This window comes from Mugil cephalus, chromosome 13 (assembly GCF_022458985.1).
Source record: "Mugil cephalus isolate CIBA_MC_2020 chromosome 13, CIBA_Mcephalus_1.1, whole genome shotgun sequence".
NCBI lineage: Eukaryota > Metazoa > Chordata > Actinopteri > Mugiliformes > Mugilidae > Mugil > Mugil cephalus.
Genome location: NC_061782.1, coordinates 12128945 through 12144082, shown reverse-complemented (window position 1 = coordinate 12144082; position 15138 = coordinate 12128945). Strand labels below are relative to the sequence as shown.

Sequence of the window (15138 nt, the reverse complement as noted above, 5' to 3'; positions counted from 1 at the left end):
TATCTAAAAAAAAACATTGGCCAAATTGGCACAGAATTTGGTGCAGAGATCCCTGTCAGGATGAATTTATCCTGTTTTTAGTCCCATTACAGATATTTTCAAAAGTTCCAAACACCTGCAAAAGTAATGACATCAGGCTCATTTGTGCTTTGGACACCGTGCTACTTTAACGCGTTGAAAGGTTAACAAATGCTCAACGTCTTTCTCAGATGGTGAAGTCTGAACACGTGCAAATGAACTCCTGGTCCTCTCTGTGCTGAGTACTCGCAACATATTTAAAGTTTCATTTGCCCTGCAGTCAACTCAACTTATCAAGGGGAAGCTCCTGCAGGGCAGAGAGAACGGGGGCGAGGCTCAAAGATAACAGCAATTTCCACCAAATGCTTGTGTGCTGCAAGAATAAAAATCGAGTGGATTGTTCCTCGTAATTTATGCATGAACATGAATGTTCTGAGATAAATGCCTTCTGTGTGAATCTGTGTGAGTAATGTTTGCTAATGTGCGTCCACTTAATGTGTTGGATTGCATTGAAATCTAATCTAACATTTCCTTATAGTCGGCACACTTACATGCTACTGGTGTGATCACCACGGTAATCATGTCAGCTAAAACACCAGCACGGTAGCAGGAGTTGAATTCAACTGTGGCACAAGCCAGAGGCCGTAACTGCGAATTTACAATCTTCCATTTTGATCTGTTTTGCAGGTCGCCATGCCTCCGGTAATATACGAGTATAAATCTGAAAACATACAGTCTGAGCCAGATCCCACTGTGAGGAATATTGTTCAGAATGCTACAACCACTAGCTTAAAAGTGCATAAAACCTTTATTCTGTGCACTATAGTTTACTGACAATCGGATCTTCCCGTTTAAAACCGTAAGAGACTTTCACTGTTTTCCGTCTTTCATGCGATTCCTCCTGTTGCACGTTCATCACATTGTTCAAACGCTGCTCATGACTGGATTGATGCCATCTCATTTCCCTCTTTCTACAAGCAGATCCGCACAAAACAAGAAAAAAACCTTATCCAAAACAAATCTCCGAGCAGATGCAACGGCATAATTAATGACTGTATAATTTCTGGTGGATAAGATGACGACTGTGAGTAGCACATTTTAATAGACTTGTGCAAATGAAGTTTTCTCCCACATTAATTTAAATAGAGTTGAGAGGGTGTTTTTCCCCCCTAATTTGCATCACGCCGGCATACTAATTCAATAAAGACATCCGCCGCAGTTTTCTTTTTTTTCCCCAGTTCAGTCTTTATTCGGTTATTTAGCATGATTTTCACAACGATTTTGCTGATTTATTTCAATTTTCAAACATTTTTATTTTTATTCTACGTATAGCACAGTAGGATGTCGGGACAAGAGAGGCATGAGAAAATTAACCCCCATTTGACCTATGTCAGGGAAATGAAGCTTTAAATACAAAACAACCAAACTATTTATACAAGACCCGACCAAGTGGGCCAAGGTATTTGGAGAAGTAAAGTGCCGAAGGAGATGTCACACACCTGTGATGATGACAAATGGAGTTCTCCGAGTAGCCAAAGCAGGCTAAATTTTCATTCTGTTACGTGATTTTTATAAGGCCACTGAGCTTTGCCAAGTAATAAAGTGTGTGGCATTAAATGTTAGATGGTTTTAAAATAGGAGCGAGTAGTTCCCCATTGACAAACACTTTAAAAGTCGGTATTCTCCACCTCCACCTCTCTTTCCAGTCTAAATAAATGAGCATAAAATATATCTAAGAGAATAAGAGGTGATCATAAAATCCCTTCCTGCTTGATTAAACTCAAGAAACTAAAACTGAGAGAGGCGATACTTTTGAGATACATCAGACAAAACGAGCAACGTACGTCAAATAGAGAAGCATAGGCAAAGAATCTGAAGGCAGCAATACAGAAGGAAGCACTTTAAAGGGAGCACAGTCACATTTTTAAATATTATTCCTCCAAAGAGACACGTCACAGGGTCCTGCTTCTTGCCTGGGCGACCTTGGAGTTCGTCTTGCGATTTAAAGCATTGCAGATGAAGTGACCGGCCTCCGTGACTTTGCCGAGGTTCACACCCTGCAAGAAAAATATCAGTTAAAATGCAATCTCTGCAGTGGGATTTTGTCTTCACAACTACAGCATGTCTGCTGTCAGGGGGGAAAAAGCTGCTCATGAATTTAAATGGGTGTGCACAACAGGTGAGGGTAAACTGCAGTGAAAATATTCCGCCAGCAGGGGTAGGAAGTGTTAAATAAATTGCCTCCGAGAAGGGGGCGCATAGCACAGTGGTCTCGCACCAGTCGTGTAAAACCACTGATATTACAAAATAAACATTTGCAGAGCCGTATGTTTGCAGAGCGATCTGTTTATGTAAATGAGGTCTGAATGATTGTGTGATTTTGGTTTCGGTGGGATTTGCAGACGCATAAAATCCACCGAATGCACCGCGGAGACTCACTGTTTCGATGCCCATGCCGTGGAGCATGTAAAGAACATCCTCTGTCGAAACATTACCAGATGAGCCCTGCGCGTAGGGGCAACCGCCCAACCCAGCTACAGCTGAATCCACCACACAGACCCCCATCTGCAAGGACAAAACAACAGACACATTGAGAAGTTGCAGCGCGTCACCTCAGGTAAAATCTAGAAACAAAGAGCCTTGTTCTGCGGGACTGTTTCGGCCTGGTGCAGCGCACCTTGCCAGGCCTGCGGTCGTGTTTTACAGCTGTTTCGGAGAAATGTGGGCTTATATATCTTGAGGATGAGTGGGCACACAATGTCCCGCAGTATGGCTTAGTCATCCTCTTTGTCAGCTTCGACCACCAGCACCACATAATTACGGCCTTGTTCATAAGAGAGGAACATTATAAATGCTGAACAGAGCTTTTCATGTGTTTCTGATTCTCCTGGTTACTCATGTTTTTACAGCGCTACTCCGGCCTTAACCATGGGGATTCACTTTCTTACCACACTGAGAGGACTTTTTTTCCCCCCTTGGTTGGAAAGTGCCATCTCACACTGTACCAACAAACCTGTGGGTGTAACATTACTACTGCTATGATGATATAATGCGTTTCACAAAGATAACTATTTATATAATATGTATTTCACTGATCTCCATGTTCCTGCTCCGGTCTTGAAAAATGTAAGAAGGTATGGAAGACATATTTCAAGGTTGTTTACTTTGTTTGGATCACTTGCTGCTTATAATCAACATCACTGTGGGAAAAAAAATAAAATGTTTTTCACGGTTTGTTTTTCTTACTGCCTTCAAGAGCAAGTGTCTGGCCTCCAAATGAAAATTAATGGTGCGTTTTCAGTTTTTCTTTTCACTTCATTGCTTTTGTTGGACGGCTCACCAAGCATTTTAAAACGCGGCTTAGCAAATATTAATCTGCCACTCGCTCGTTCTCTCTTTTTTTAGTTTTCGGTGTCTACGCTACATTTATACAAATCCATTTTGCAATTTTTTCGGATCCATGTAAATGTACAAATGAACCTCGAGTATAACCTTTGTTTTCACACACACACACACAAAAAAAAAAAAAAAAAACGATGAAGTCATTACGGGCTAAGGTCTTGGGATGTTTTCCACATGTCCCGGAGATTGTCATGAGAATATTAAAGATGTTTTCCAGCTTCCGTGGCAGAGCCAGATGTCTGAGGATCCTACAGTGAGACAAAATTAACAAACTAATGCTCTCAGTGACACCGGGTCATGAAGGACTTCCTCCCCGCTGAGTGGGACAAAGCAAACTAAATTAAAAAAAAAACTCCTTTGCTTTTAAGGAACAATGATGCTAACTGGTTGCTTTGCCTCCACACAAAAACCTACTTCTTCCAGGGGCTGTCTGAGCCAGCCGTAATTGCTGTTTGTGTTGGCAGAGGAAGAGGAGGAGGTGGGTAGAGGGAATAGGAGATCTACTCCAGTGTGTGCACTGCACGAGATTTCCAGACCTTGGTTAAATCCAGGGCAGGATATTGTACTAGGCAGGATTTTTTGTAGTATAAACACAGAATTGTGATCTGCCATGCCAATCCTCTCACTTTCAGCTGCTACCCCATGTAAGGCCACGGTCCTTCAGCGCGCCGTTTCCGAGAGGAACAAAACAAACCCTTGAGCAGCGTGCCCCGTACCTCTGGACTCTAATCACGGAGGAATTGGTGGTCAGCAGCCTGAGCTTGCCAACGCTCAGTTAGGTTCACACTGCCCAGAAACCAGATGTGTGCTCAGTGTTAAAAAGCCATATTCCGTGAGCTGTGGCCATATAAAAACAATGCATTCCTGACATTTTGAAACTTGCATGATTGAAAATAAGCTTACTGACATTATTCTACACTCTGAGTGGACAAGGCTGAAGATGGACATGGTCCCATTTTGGTTTTATAACTGCGTCAGGGAGTCAAAGTGTCCATTCAGCAGTGATGCTTTAGCCCTTTCTGCATAACGTGAAAGAAACTTTCACAGGTGCTGACACATTTACCGCCTCTTTCCAGGAACACAAACAGGAGTTCGCAACGAGAAAGCAGAGTGCAGACATCGGAGCTCGGCCCTGAGACGCACGAACCAAACATCTAGAGAATAAATAAATTCCATTTTTATGTCAGGACTTCTTTAAGCAACAAGTCGGAGCAATATGATCGAGACGTTCAGCCGTCTGCATCACCTTGTTCCGTGGATCACGCTGAGTTTAGAATAACTATCAAAGCAATTTGTCATCCCCCAATAAATCCTGGTGCTTTGAAATGTTTCCATTTTAGGTTTTTCAAAGCTCAGATGAAACTCCGCGGTGCGCAAGAGGGAGAGCGCAATGTCACATTAAAGCATGTTTTATTTTAACATCCTGGAAACTGGAAATATGCTTAGTTGGATCAGCCAAAAACACGAAAAAAGAAAGAAAAAAAAAAACGTACAAAAATAGAAGAGCATTAAGATTAACATCAATATCGTCTGAAATGAAATCATTAATAGTGAATTAATTATTCTGATTTTAAAGTAAAGACTTGTGTCTGAACCTAAGGAGAATTCTTACCTAACGAGGCCTCCTTTGTTATTATTTATAGACTAACATTTAGCATTAACATTTTGTGGTTTAACAGAATACAACTGTATCACTATATGTTTTATTATTGGCTTTAAACGTGCAGCCAGTTCCTCTGAACAATCGCACTTCACCATCAACAGGAGAGAATTGAAATATTATAACTGGCCATTATAACATAATCTACGTCTCAACTTCTGTCTATGAGGCCAACATGGAGATTTACGAACATTATCCAATCACCAGAATTACAGTAGCACACCGAATGACAGTTAATTGAACGGGAGACCAGAGAACACACTGCATGATGATGATGATGATGAATGTCATTGTTAGCCGAGAGCCCAAACTGGTTAGACTGTATTCCCCCGTAGTGCACAATACACCGAAATTGGGGGGGAAAGAATAAATAATTTTCCTTGCCAAGCCTGTGAAATCTAAGTACATACATTGTCATTGTGTGACCTGCCAGAGAAGGTTTGTAACAAAGCACCCCCAGACCTCCTGGGGAAAAAAAAAAGGAAAAGGTACAAAGACTAAGGAATGTCTTTATCAGGAACAAAAGATGTGACTCAGGGCTGACAGCGCTGGGGGAATTCATTTCTCTCCCGGTTGGTGGTGTGGAGTTCTGGCACACAGTAATGAAAAGCTATGATAAAATCTTTCATTTCCTTCTTGTTTATAGGTGAGCAAATGGTAAGCTAAATATCCCTGGCTGCTATTATTTTCTGTGGACAGCTGTGATGAATCATTCTAAGTATGATCCACAGAGGAATTCTCCGCATTTTTTTTTTTTTTTTTCCACTTCGCCATCCATAATAAGAGCTGACTTTAAAAATATCGCCCTTCTGTTTACACAGTGGTACAGCGCTGAATGGACCAGGAGAAAACCATCCGTAAAAGTTTGGTTTCTGATAGATATGGGTGTTTTTTGACCAGCCAGTTAATCGTTTTTTTAAGTTTTTGTACAAATTAATGAGCTCCTATCTAAAGTTATGCTACGATAAACTGCAGTGTGTTAATTCTTCACGATTCTCGCCATTAATGTGAATTTAATTAATATGTTAATGCTTATTTGATAAATACATTTTTAGTTTATGTAGGCCCGCAGCAGGAAATAAAAACTGGGCTTCTGTTGTTCGGCGTAAATATCAGAAAATGAATCTGTTAACTTTAAGTTTTGTGTGTGTATAACTCTGTGTTTCTAGTTCTTTGTTGCTCTTGGCGCTGGACCAGAGCGCCGTAAATTCATATAATAACCGCAGCAATTTTGCAGTAGTTTATGCAAACGTAAAAAAAAAAAAGTGTAATTATTTCTGCGCACCATTTATTTACAGTCCGGTAAAATGAAAGTGCTACCGAAGTTTTTTAGAGCCTGGTCTGCAGCTCCATTCCTCACGAGGCCGGCACTGAGCAAATGATAGGATCATTTTCCACCGGCCTTTAAGCGCAGCATTGTCAGAAGTTCAACAGCCAAGCGACAGACGAGTTAGGAGTCCCCCAGGGCCCTTCTATCCACCTCGCTCTCTGCTGCTTTGTCCAATAGACACTGAATAGGTGAGCCTTTGTACTGACCCCCTCACATCTGTTGACCCACCCAGCCCCCAATGAGTGCGCTTCTCCGCGGTGACAATGTGCTGCTGAGAACTGATACAGCCATATCTGTGTTACCTCTGTTTTATGTCTGGACGCATGTCAAGTTTAGTGGTTAAAAAACACTCTAACAACTGGCTCTTCCACACAGGTACACAGCCCAGTTAACAGTTTTGTGATGTTTATATAAAAGAGTGTGTTACTGTAGCTCAGATTTTTCCTCCACTTCACTGCATGGATGTCTTATGTATGGATTCTGGGATTTTTTTTTCTTTCTTTTTTTTTGTGAATCATCTTTCTTTGTGGAGAGGCTCAGATCATGTTTCTTAATGTCCCTCTTCCTCGCTGACAGATGATTCCTGGTTTTCTGTGTGCGCCATTGTAACCTACGCACACAACAGAGGACACATTCACGCTGTCATAAACTGACACGGAGTCAGGTTTGTGGCAAAGTTCGTAAACACAAAAAAAAGTCAATTAATATGATTAGAATCAAGTTTAAAAGGGCAAAACTAATGCCTTGGTTAAATATTAATGAAGTTTTGCTTTATTCCAGCAGTAATACACATTTATCATTATCTTTGTACAAACAAAGAGAGAAATTTTTGTATGTAATATAACTTGTGACTCGGAAATTGTCTAAAAAGATGGATTGGGAGCTATTTTAAACCTTAAAAAAAAAGACTTGTTCGCCACAGTGTTGGCAGTTGCTGAAGATACTTTAAAGCGATCTTGGAACAAGAATCCCCACCTCTACTTTGTCTCCACATCTGGTTGCTCCTCTTTGTGTCATCATGAGTAACTACTTTTGATTTATGTGCAGGCCGGGCATTTATCCATTATCGGCCTGTGGCTCTCCACACGAATATTCATATTCATCACGGGGAGAAGGATGTGCATGTGAAGGTGCCCAAAACCTCTGCCAAGCCACTATGAACAGCACGACATAAAGCTGTCACACAGTTCCACATGAGGATCATAAGGATCGAGGGGATGATGCATGGCCGTCTTGTGCTTGTCCAAAGTAAGAATTTACACTTCCAGCTGGGTTAAACGGGCTTCCCCTTGTAACCACGCCAGGATGTGAGAGCCCTCTACAGACCTCTACGAAACAAGTGCTGGCACTTTCCGCATCCATCCTGCAACAATCAGGATGATTTCTGGGGTGTGACTCATGCTTGTCCACTCCGAAAGATCCGACCCCACTTTTGGCAAAATTTGTCAACCTTTCTCCCCACATCACTTCTCCGGTTTTGTAGATGTGCCAAGTCTCTGATTCACTCTATTTTCAAAGATGTCTAGGTTTCTGAGAACATTTAAGAATTCACAGACCCCTCCGCCCAACAGTTAGAGAGGTAGTTGTCCCCCCAACGCCACATTTAAGGACTCCCAGCAGCAGTTTGCGAGAGAGAACCACACTTAAACCACAAGTTTTTATATTTTTTGCAGGGAAATTATTAATTATTTCAAGTAGAGCATGTATTTCCTTACCTTTGCACCTTTCTAGCTTTCATTGCCAATGTCATTTGTGTCTGTTTTAAAAACACCTCCTCATTACAACATTACAAAGTGAAGCAGGAGTCTTCAACGTTTTTCAGGCCAAGGACTCCAAATGAATGGAGAGATTAAGTAGCCTATTATATCTATTACCTAATATATGTCTATATATAATTTTGCATTAAAATATTAAGATAAACACACCTGAACCTACCAGATAACATCTTCTGCCTCTATTTATCCCTTTACTAAAATATGTTGGATTTATGTTAATTTGTATTTTTTTAAAAATTAAATTTGTGGGGAAAATGTATAAAAATGTATAGATTTTGCGACCCACCCGCTGCAGTACCTCCACGGACCCCCTGGGGGTCACGTGCCCCCTGTTGAAAACCTATGAAGTAAAAAATAAAGGACAAAATCTATACTCCACTGTGCAACTGTTATGTGCACATAACAGTCCTTTAAAAAGAGAAAGAAAAACAAGACAGCCATGAACTCAACACCACCATCTAGTTTCCAAGTCAAAGCCAGAATTTGTGACTCTGTAATCACCTAATCACACATAGCAACCATCTTATCAGAGACAAATACCATAATTGTGTTGTCCCAAATGTCCTTTTTGAAAATTAGATCACATTTCTAGTTTATAGTTATAGCTTTCTATGCAGATACAGAAGCTGAAAGCCAAACAAGCAAAGAGAAAAAGGTCCAAAACTCTAGTAAATGAAGTCCTGGTGTAACAAGTTTAACTTGTTTTACGATGGGAATTTTCATTACAAAGTTAGATTTCTGGTACATGTACCAGTTCATCAGCGCTGAAGCCGTGTCTGATCATCTATGTGCATTCACCTGTGTTTCAGTGTTTCACTCCTTCCATTGTTCCTCGCTGCGTCTCTCGCTATGTTTCATTCTGCCTAATTTCATTACTGCTTTCTTGTTGCCTCGATTCATTTTTCCTTTAAGGCCCTGGAGTAAACTGCTGTTTTAATTCTCAACCATGTCTCTGTGTTCGGCTCTTCAGTTGTTCACCCTTCATTTAGTTTCTCAAAACTGAATCATTAAGAGTTTTTTAAACCGCCAGACACGGTATTTTTTTCCTACTTCTGATCAGTCATTAGTCACTATTACACACAGTATATCAAGAGTTCTTACCTGAAGTGCAGTAAGGATGTTGGGCAGCGCTTGCCCGTAAGTGTCATGGCAGTGAACCGCTAAAGCTTCGACAGGAACCTCCTTCATCACACTCTGCAGCATCTTAAACATGGAACCTGGAGTACCAACGCCAATGGTGTCCCCCAAAGAAATCTCATAGCATCCCATTTCATACAGTCTCTTTGCCACCTACAGGAGAGTGAAAACAAGACCTAATGCTCTCACTGGAAGGAAACCGAGGAAGAAATGTCAGATGATGAATTCAGTGTCAAGTTTGGCTGAAATGTGAGCAAATCAACCACAACTCACACATGACAATGAAGTGAGAGGAGACAAGGGGATACTTTTATTTATGAAAATCTGTTTAGCACATTTATTATAACACCAGAATGTCTCAGTGGACAATTGTGTTGCTTTTGTGAATGACTTTTAGTTGTAAATCCTTCAACCACAGACAAGTATGATGAAGACGCTTTTCTAAATAACCTGAACATGGTAAATGTAAATAATAAACCTACCTCAGCAACTTTGGAAGGTTCAATGTGTCCCTCATGTGGGCATCCGAGGGCACAAGAGACATACCTGAAAGAGGAAAAAATTCATGATTATTGTATTTGTTTTCACTTCTGGGGATGTGCGTTTGACTGATTGCAGGGGTATTTGAGCTGTGAGAAGCTCAGTGATCACTGCAGCCGATTCTGACCGTTTTTCTTTTTGGTCTTGTTATTTTATCAGTTCATCTGTTTGTGAGCTGAAATCTCAAAAGAATACAAAGAGATTTACAAGTGATTTGACTGAGGGATCGGTGATTAGACACTAATCCAAATCTCACATCTATGTCATTTGCCAAAATGACACAGGAAACAAGCCAATGTTTCCACTAAACTGCTGTTGATCTGTAGCCTGAACTGATGAAGAGGTTCATATACGTTATTATAAAGATCATGCACTGGAGTTGTTTGCTTTTCCATGTATGACGAAGGGCCAACTATATTCGGTAACTTGCCCTGTTTGTTTTACTTTAATGTCCATCTGGGCTTGTGGTTTACTAACGCACAGATACGACCCAGTGAACATCTGGAGCTTTGTTGCAAAGGTATCATTACTGGATTGTGTGTTTTCTCCTACATATAGAAACTGTAGTACGTTAAACTGTTTTGTTTCACTTTGAAAGACAAAAAAAAAAAAAAAAATGATGTGAAATCAGAGAGCGGCTAAAACGTTTGATATGGGCTTTGTAAGTAATAATTAATCTGCAGAAAACGAACCCACGGACTGGAATCTGTTGCTCTTTGGCGGCGCTAATGACTTCCTCAAACCTCAGCATACTTTCGTCAATAGAGCAGTTGATGTTTTTTTTACTGAAGGTTTCAGATGCCGACCCAAACACCGCCACTTCAGTAGCACCAGCTGCAACCTTAAAACAGCAGAGAAAATGTACTTGTAATTCCACGTTGAAGACTGAGTCACACTTACAGGAATTATTTGTCTAAAAACCAATGCAGTGCCAGCAATTAATACGACTTGACGGGCATGGCTGAATTTGATTAATTATGCCGCAGAGCGCAGGATATTAGGCTGGGCTGAAAACACTTACAGCATCCTGAAAGCCTTGCAGGTTAGGTGTCAGAACAGGGTACCGAACATGAGGTGCTCTCTTGATTCCCCTGAGTACGTCAGTATGGTCTGCCATCTAAATGATGGGGGGAAAACAAATGATGGAGAAAAATAAACCTTTAACATCATCCGAATACGGGTCTGGAAATACATCATCATGCTCAAATGTTTTCTCATGCTTGTAGGCAGTAGACAATCCATAAATGAACTTTTTTTTTTCCAGGAAGTAAATCAGGGTATAATTCATGGCAGGGAATAAGATGGTACAGACGAAGCATAAAATTATTTTTAAAGCCAACTGAGTATCCAACAAGGATGCTTGAAGGGCAGATTTCCTTCAGTACTTATGCAGGAGCTAGAAAGAGCGCCCAATAAATCAGTCAGCACTGTTTTGCTGCGGACAAAGAAGAGTTATTACCTGCGGCACCCACTTTGAAGAGACAAAGCTGGTGGCCTCGATCACAGACAGGCCTGTTCCTGAGAGCAAGTCTATCAGCTGGATTTTCACCCCTGTCGGAACAATTTCCTGGGGAACAATGAAACTGAAACAACTCTTTCTGGATTTGATTCCAGTCAAGATAGGGGGTGGAACAAGAAGATATGTGGCTTTCTCTGATATCTATATTTTGCATGCTGAACCGTGCCTTCGCTGAATATTTTAAGATAAGTCAGAATGTAACCTAGTAAAAATATAGCATCATAAAGCCACGTTGTGGCAATAGGATTATTTCGACATCTACTGCAATCTGTAAAACCACAGGTGTGCAATAAAGTAACAATAAAGTTGTGACATGCTAAGCAGAGGAAACTCAGCCTGAAGCCGTGTCATCTTTCCTGTTCAGTTCTAAAGAAAATGTGAAACATCTGCTCCTGGCAATTATGGCACACAACCCATATGTTTTATATGTATGAAAGATACATAATACAAAATGGGAGTTTCCAGGAATGATCGCGCATAGTAATAGGAAGCAAGGAAGCCCATAAATATGAAATGATAATGCATACCTTTTCATTCTGCAGCCCGTCTCTTGGCCCAACTTCAACAATTTTAACAATCTCTGGATACTCATGTCCTGCAATAGTCTGAAAAATGAATATCAAACAGAAATTGAAAAGAATATAAAGAGGAATATCACACGTCAAGACACAAGTCAGCCATCGTCGGAATGGGATGCTCTGAGACGTGTTATTTCTAACATAAATAACTCTACCTCAAAGCCTGATGCAACCTGAGAACCAAAACATATGCTATTAGGATGCAAACTTAGGAGATGTGTCATGGGGAAATGTCTGGGAAACAGGATTGGGGTAACTCCACGCAAACCACAAGGGATATTCTGAGGATCAGGGTATTTTTCTGGTTTGAACCTCATAATTTCAAAGAAAAGGGCCCTTGTTGTATTTAAATGTGAAACCCCAACATTGGTTAAAGATTCCAGATCTTGTATAGCTAACTCCTTAAACTGAGCGACAGCGATATTTTAGAAAGACCACCCAAGTTACCAGCTAATCTATTTTGTCTAGTGCAGAAAAAAAAACAAGCCAATAGATAGGACATGACAGCTTGATAAATTGTTGTGGCTAACAGAAAATGTGTTAGCAATACGTGCCTTTTTTGTATCCATCAGGCATGGAGCTACATTAGCATTCATTTTTTTGTCTCTTGATCCTTGAATCCATGTCCACTATTCATGTTTTTTTTTAATCCAGCTTCTGAAAGAAATGCCTGTTCCATCAGTTAACTAGCACTTCCTGTGGTTAGCTGTTAGCTAGGAGTTAAGGAGTGTATTTAATTAGCAACAGCTAGCTAACACTAGTTAAACACTGTACATAAAAAATATTTGTACATTATTAGCTTAGTTCGATTCATATTTATATTTAATAGTAATTTAAAAGTTAAATTAGGGTGGCTAGATTTCTTAAATGAAATCCGGGGACATTTACAACACGGAGATAAAAAAAAAAAGCGCTTCCTATACAGCTACCGTAATAACTATTGTGTGCGCAACATTTTTTTTCTCATTCATAAAATGCTAAAATCAGGCACATTTTCAGTCGGGGGACAGGTGATCCAAAACGGGGACTATCACCCTTGACTTAAATCTTCAACATTTTACCCCCACAAATTCGGTATATTCGTTGCATCGCTTCAACACTAAAGCACTTCATATTAGCTCAAATTAGCCAAAGCAAAGTTCAAAACTATTTGATTACGTTTGTTGTTATGCACCGCTAAAACTGCTTTACTTATGATATATTTATTTATAATGGACTTTTACTTTATTATACTTTATTTTGGTTTACTATTGAAAAGTGAGCATTTAGCTAAATCAAACTCAGAGAAACTGCTTGCTACATAAAAAAACATGTGTCTAAACACTAGACGAAAACTACATCTGCTTATCCAACATTCTTGCACAACAATAGAGAAGCAAAACCATCATGCAATGGATTTTTTTTTAAAAAAAGGGGGAAGAAAATACCATGCATAGCTTTAAAAAAAAGATGTCAAAACAGAAGAGATGGTTATTATATAAGCAGCAACAGCGCTGTCATCCTCCGTGGCTGCAGCCTCCCTGTCATGAGGGAGTCATGTGGCAGAGCATGTGCAGTAGATTAGAAGCGAGGAAAAGGACGCCCACCTTCTCCTGCTGCAGCCAGCGCCTCAGCCATGGGTATTCCTCGATGAGTTGATCATAGCTCAGGCAGTGCTTCACTGTAGTGGGTACGTTACCCATCCGAAAGGCTGCCGTTCAGCCTCCGTTGTCGTCCGCGGATACGATGCACAGATTTGCCGCAACTAACAGAGCAAATTCACGTGTGTGCCAATGCAGGCCTGGACGGCGGAGGGGCCTCGCGACATGAGGAGATTAAATTAGAGGACAGACGCGCAGACGGTGGAGGATGATTCAGCAGTGGCCATGGCAACCACATCTCCTGCAGGGAGGGGGGGATCAGCAGCATGGAGAGTAGGTAGTGGAGGGTGGAGACTCGAGAGGAAATGGTGTAAAGCAAAGTGGCAAATGGGGCGATAAAGAAGATTAGTGGTGCACTTGGTGCTGGGACTTGTGGACGAGTTTTTGAGACAAATACAATATGTGCATCCAAAGAAAGACAATAGGAGTAGTAATATAGGATCAGGGCAGAAAACAATACAGTTAGAAAAGAAAAAAGACTTTGTACAGCTGCATCTTGTCTCCAAATAATTTGTTAATAGGACTAGTACTTCTTGGAAGCATTCAAAGAACATTGCAGCTGATACATTTTATCCCCATTCAACAAGATTGGATGCACATGCACCTTCCTGTCCAGCTGAGACTTGAAGGTTTCAGGGAAACAGCCCGCTTTGATTGATCTCCTGTGACCTACACCATCGAGAGGTTTCCATTGCCAGACGTGCCACTGCTGCCAATGTCAACTGCATGGTGTAATAAAATCCCTTGTTAAGCCAGGGCAACATTTACCAGAGAAAGAGCCATCCTGAACCCAGATGTTAACAATAGAGGGACTTAATGAAGTCCTAGCATTCAACCATCTCACCACGCTAAACTGCACTGATGAGAGACCTCTACCTCATTTCTTTCAAGGGAGGGAGGTGACTTATATGATAGGCCTTGAAAAACTTCAAGGTTGATGACTATCAGTTCTGACCGCCTATATTTTCCCCTTTTGGTGCATTGCCTCTATTCACTTATTCATGTTCCTCAGAAGTAAAAAAAAGCAACGTGCAGCAGCATTAAACAATATTTTAACCTAATTGTTAACACATTTATGTTGTTTGCATTAAACCACATCAAGGCTAATCATTGTTTCTGTCATTTTACATAATTTTATACATTTTAAATGCCTATAAATCTGCCTTTTGCAGATGTCCTACATTTCTGCAAAATATTACTGCAACAACTCTCTGTACCATATAGCACACAGTGTAAGCGCTAGGAGCTTTTGCTATAAATATGCTATGGTAGCAATTACGTGAATTTTCCTTTTTTTATTTCCAGTCTTCGAGGAAGTACTGTAGTTCAAGGAAACATTGCTTTTTCATTTCCCCCCCTTTTCCAAGCAGTGATAACTGCACCAGTCACTTAAACTTAACTGACACTGAAGCTTTCTTCTTTGAAGGGAACACAGAGAAAATGATTCATGTTGACAAAAACCAGCTGCAGAGGGTCACTTTAAAGAATTGGCCTTCAGGGGTTTTCCTGCTTTAAGGAATCAATGTAATGCAGGTGAGT

The 15138-nt window shown here is 40.6% G+C and overlaps 1 protein-coding gene across 2 annotated transcripts; it reads right to left on the bottom strand.

Annotated features, from left to right (window-relative positions):
* Positions 1-1251: 1251 nt before the first annotated feature.
* Positions 1252-13842, bottom strand: hmgcll1 (3-hydroxymethyl-3-methylglutaryl-CoA lyase-like 1). 2 transcript variants are annotated; one of them, XM_047603923.1, is made up of 9 exons: positions 13546-13842; positions 11909-11986; positions 11322-11429; positions 10884-10979; positions 10555-10703; positions 9805-9868; positions 9287-9475; positions 2458-2583; positions 1252-2075 (listed from the first exon to the last, which is right to left on the bottom strand). In XM_047603923.1, the coding sequence occupies exons 1-9, from the start codon at positions 13639-13641 to the stop codon at positions 1971-1973; spliced, it is 1011 nt and encodes a 336-aa protein (XP_047459879.1). In that variant the 5' UTR covers positions 13642-13842; the 3' UTR covers positions 1252-1970. The 2 variants fall into 2 exon arrangements, with proteins under 2 accessions (XP_047459879.1, XP_047459881.1); XM_047603925.1 differs by lacking the exon at positions 13546-13842 and having other exon boundaries at positions 11322-11445; positions 11909-11931.
* Between the last annotated feature and the right edge of the window lie 1296 nt (positions 13843-15138).

Coding starts and splice junctions, on each gene's coding strand:
- hmgcll1 (XM_047603923.1), bottom strand. CDS start 13,641: ATGGGTAACGTACCCACTACAGTGAAGCACTGCCTGAGCTATGATCAA. Junction 10,704..10,883: donor TGCAAGGCTTTCAGGATGCT/GTAAGTGTTTTC, acceptor TGCTGTTTTAAG/GTTGCAGCTGGTGCTACTGA. Junction 2,076..2,457: donor ACGGCATGGGCATCGAAACA/GTGAGTCTCCGC, acceptor TTTTTCTTGCAG/GGTGTGAACCTCGGCAAAGT.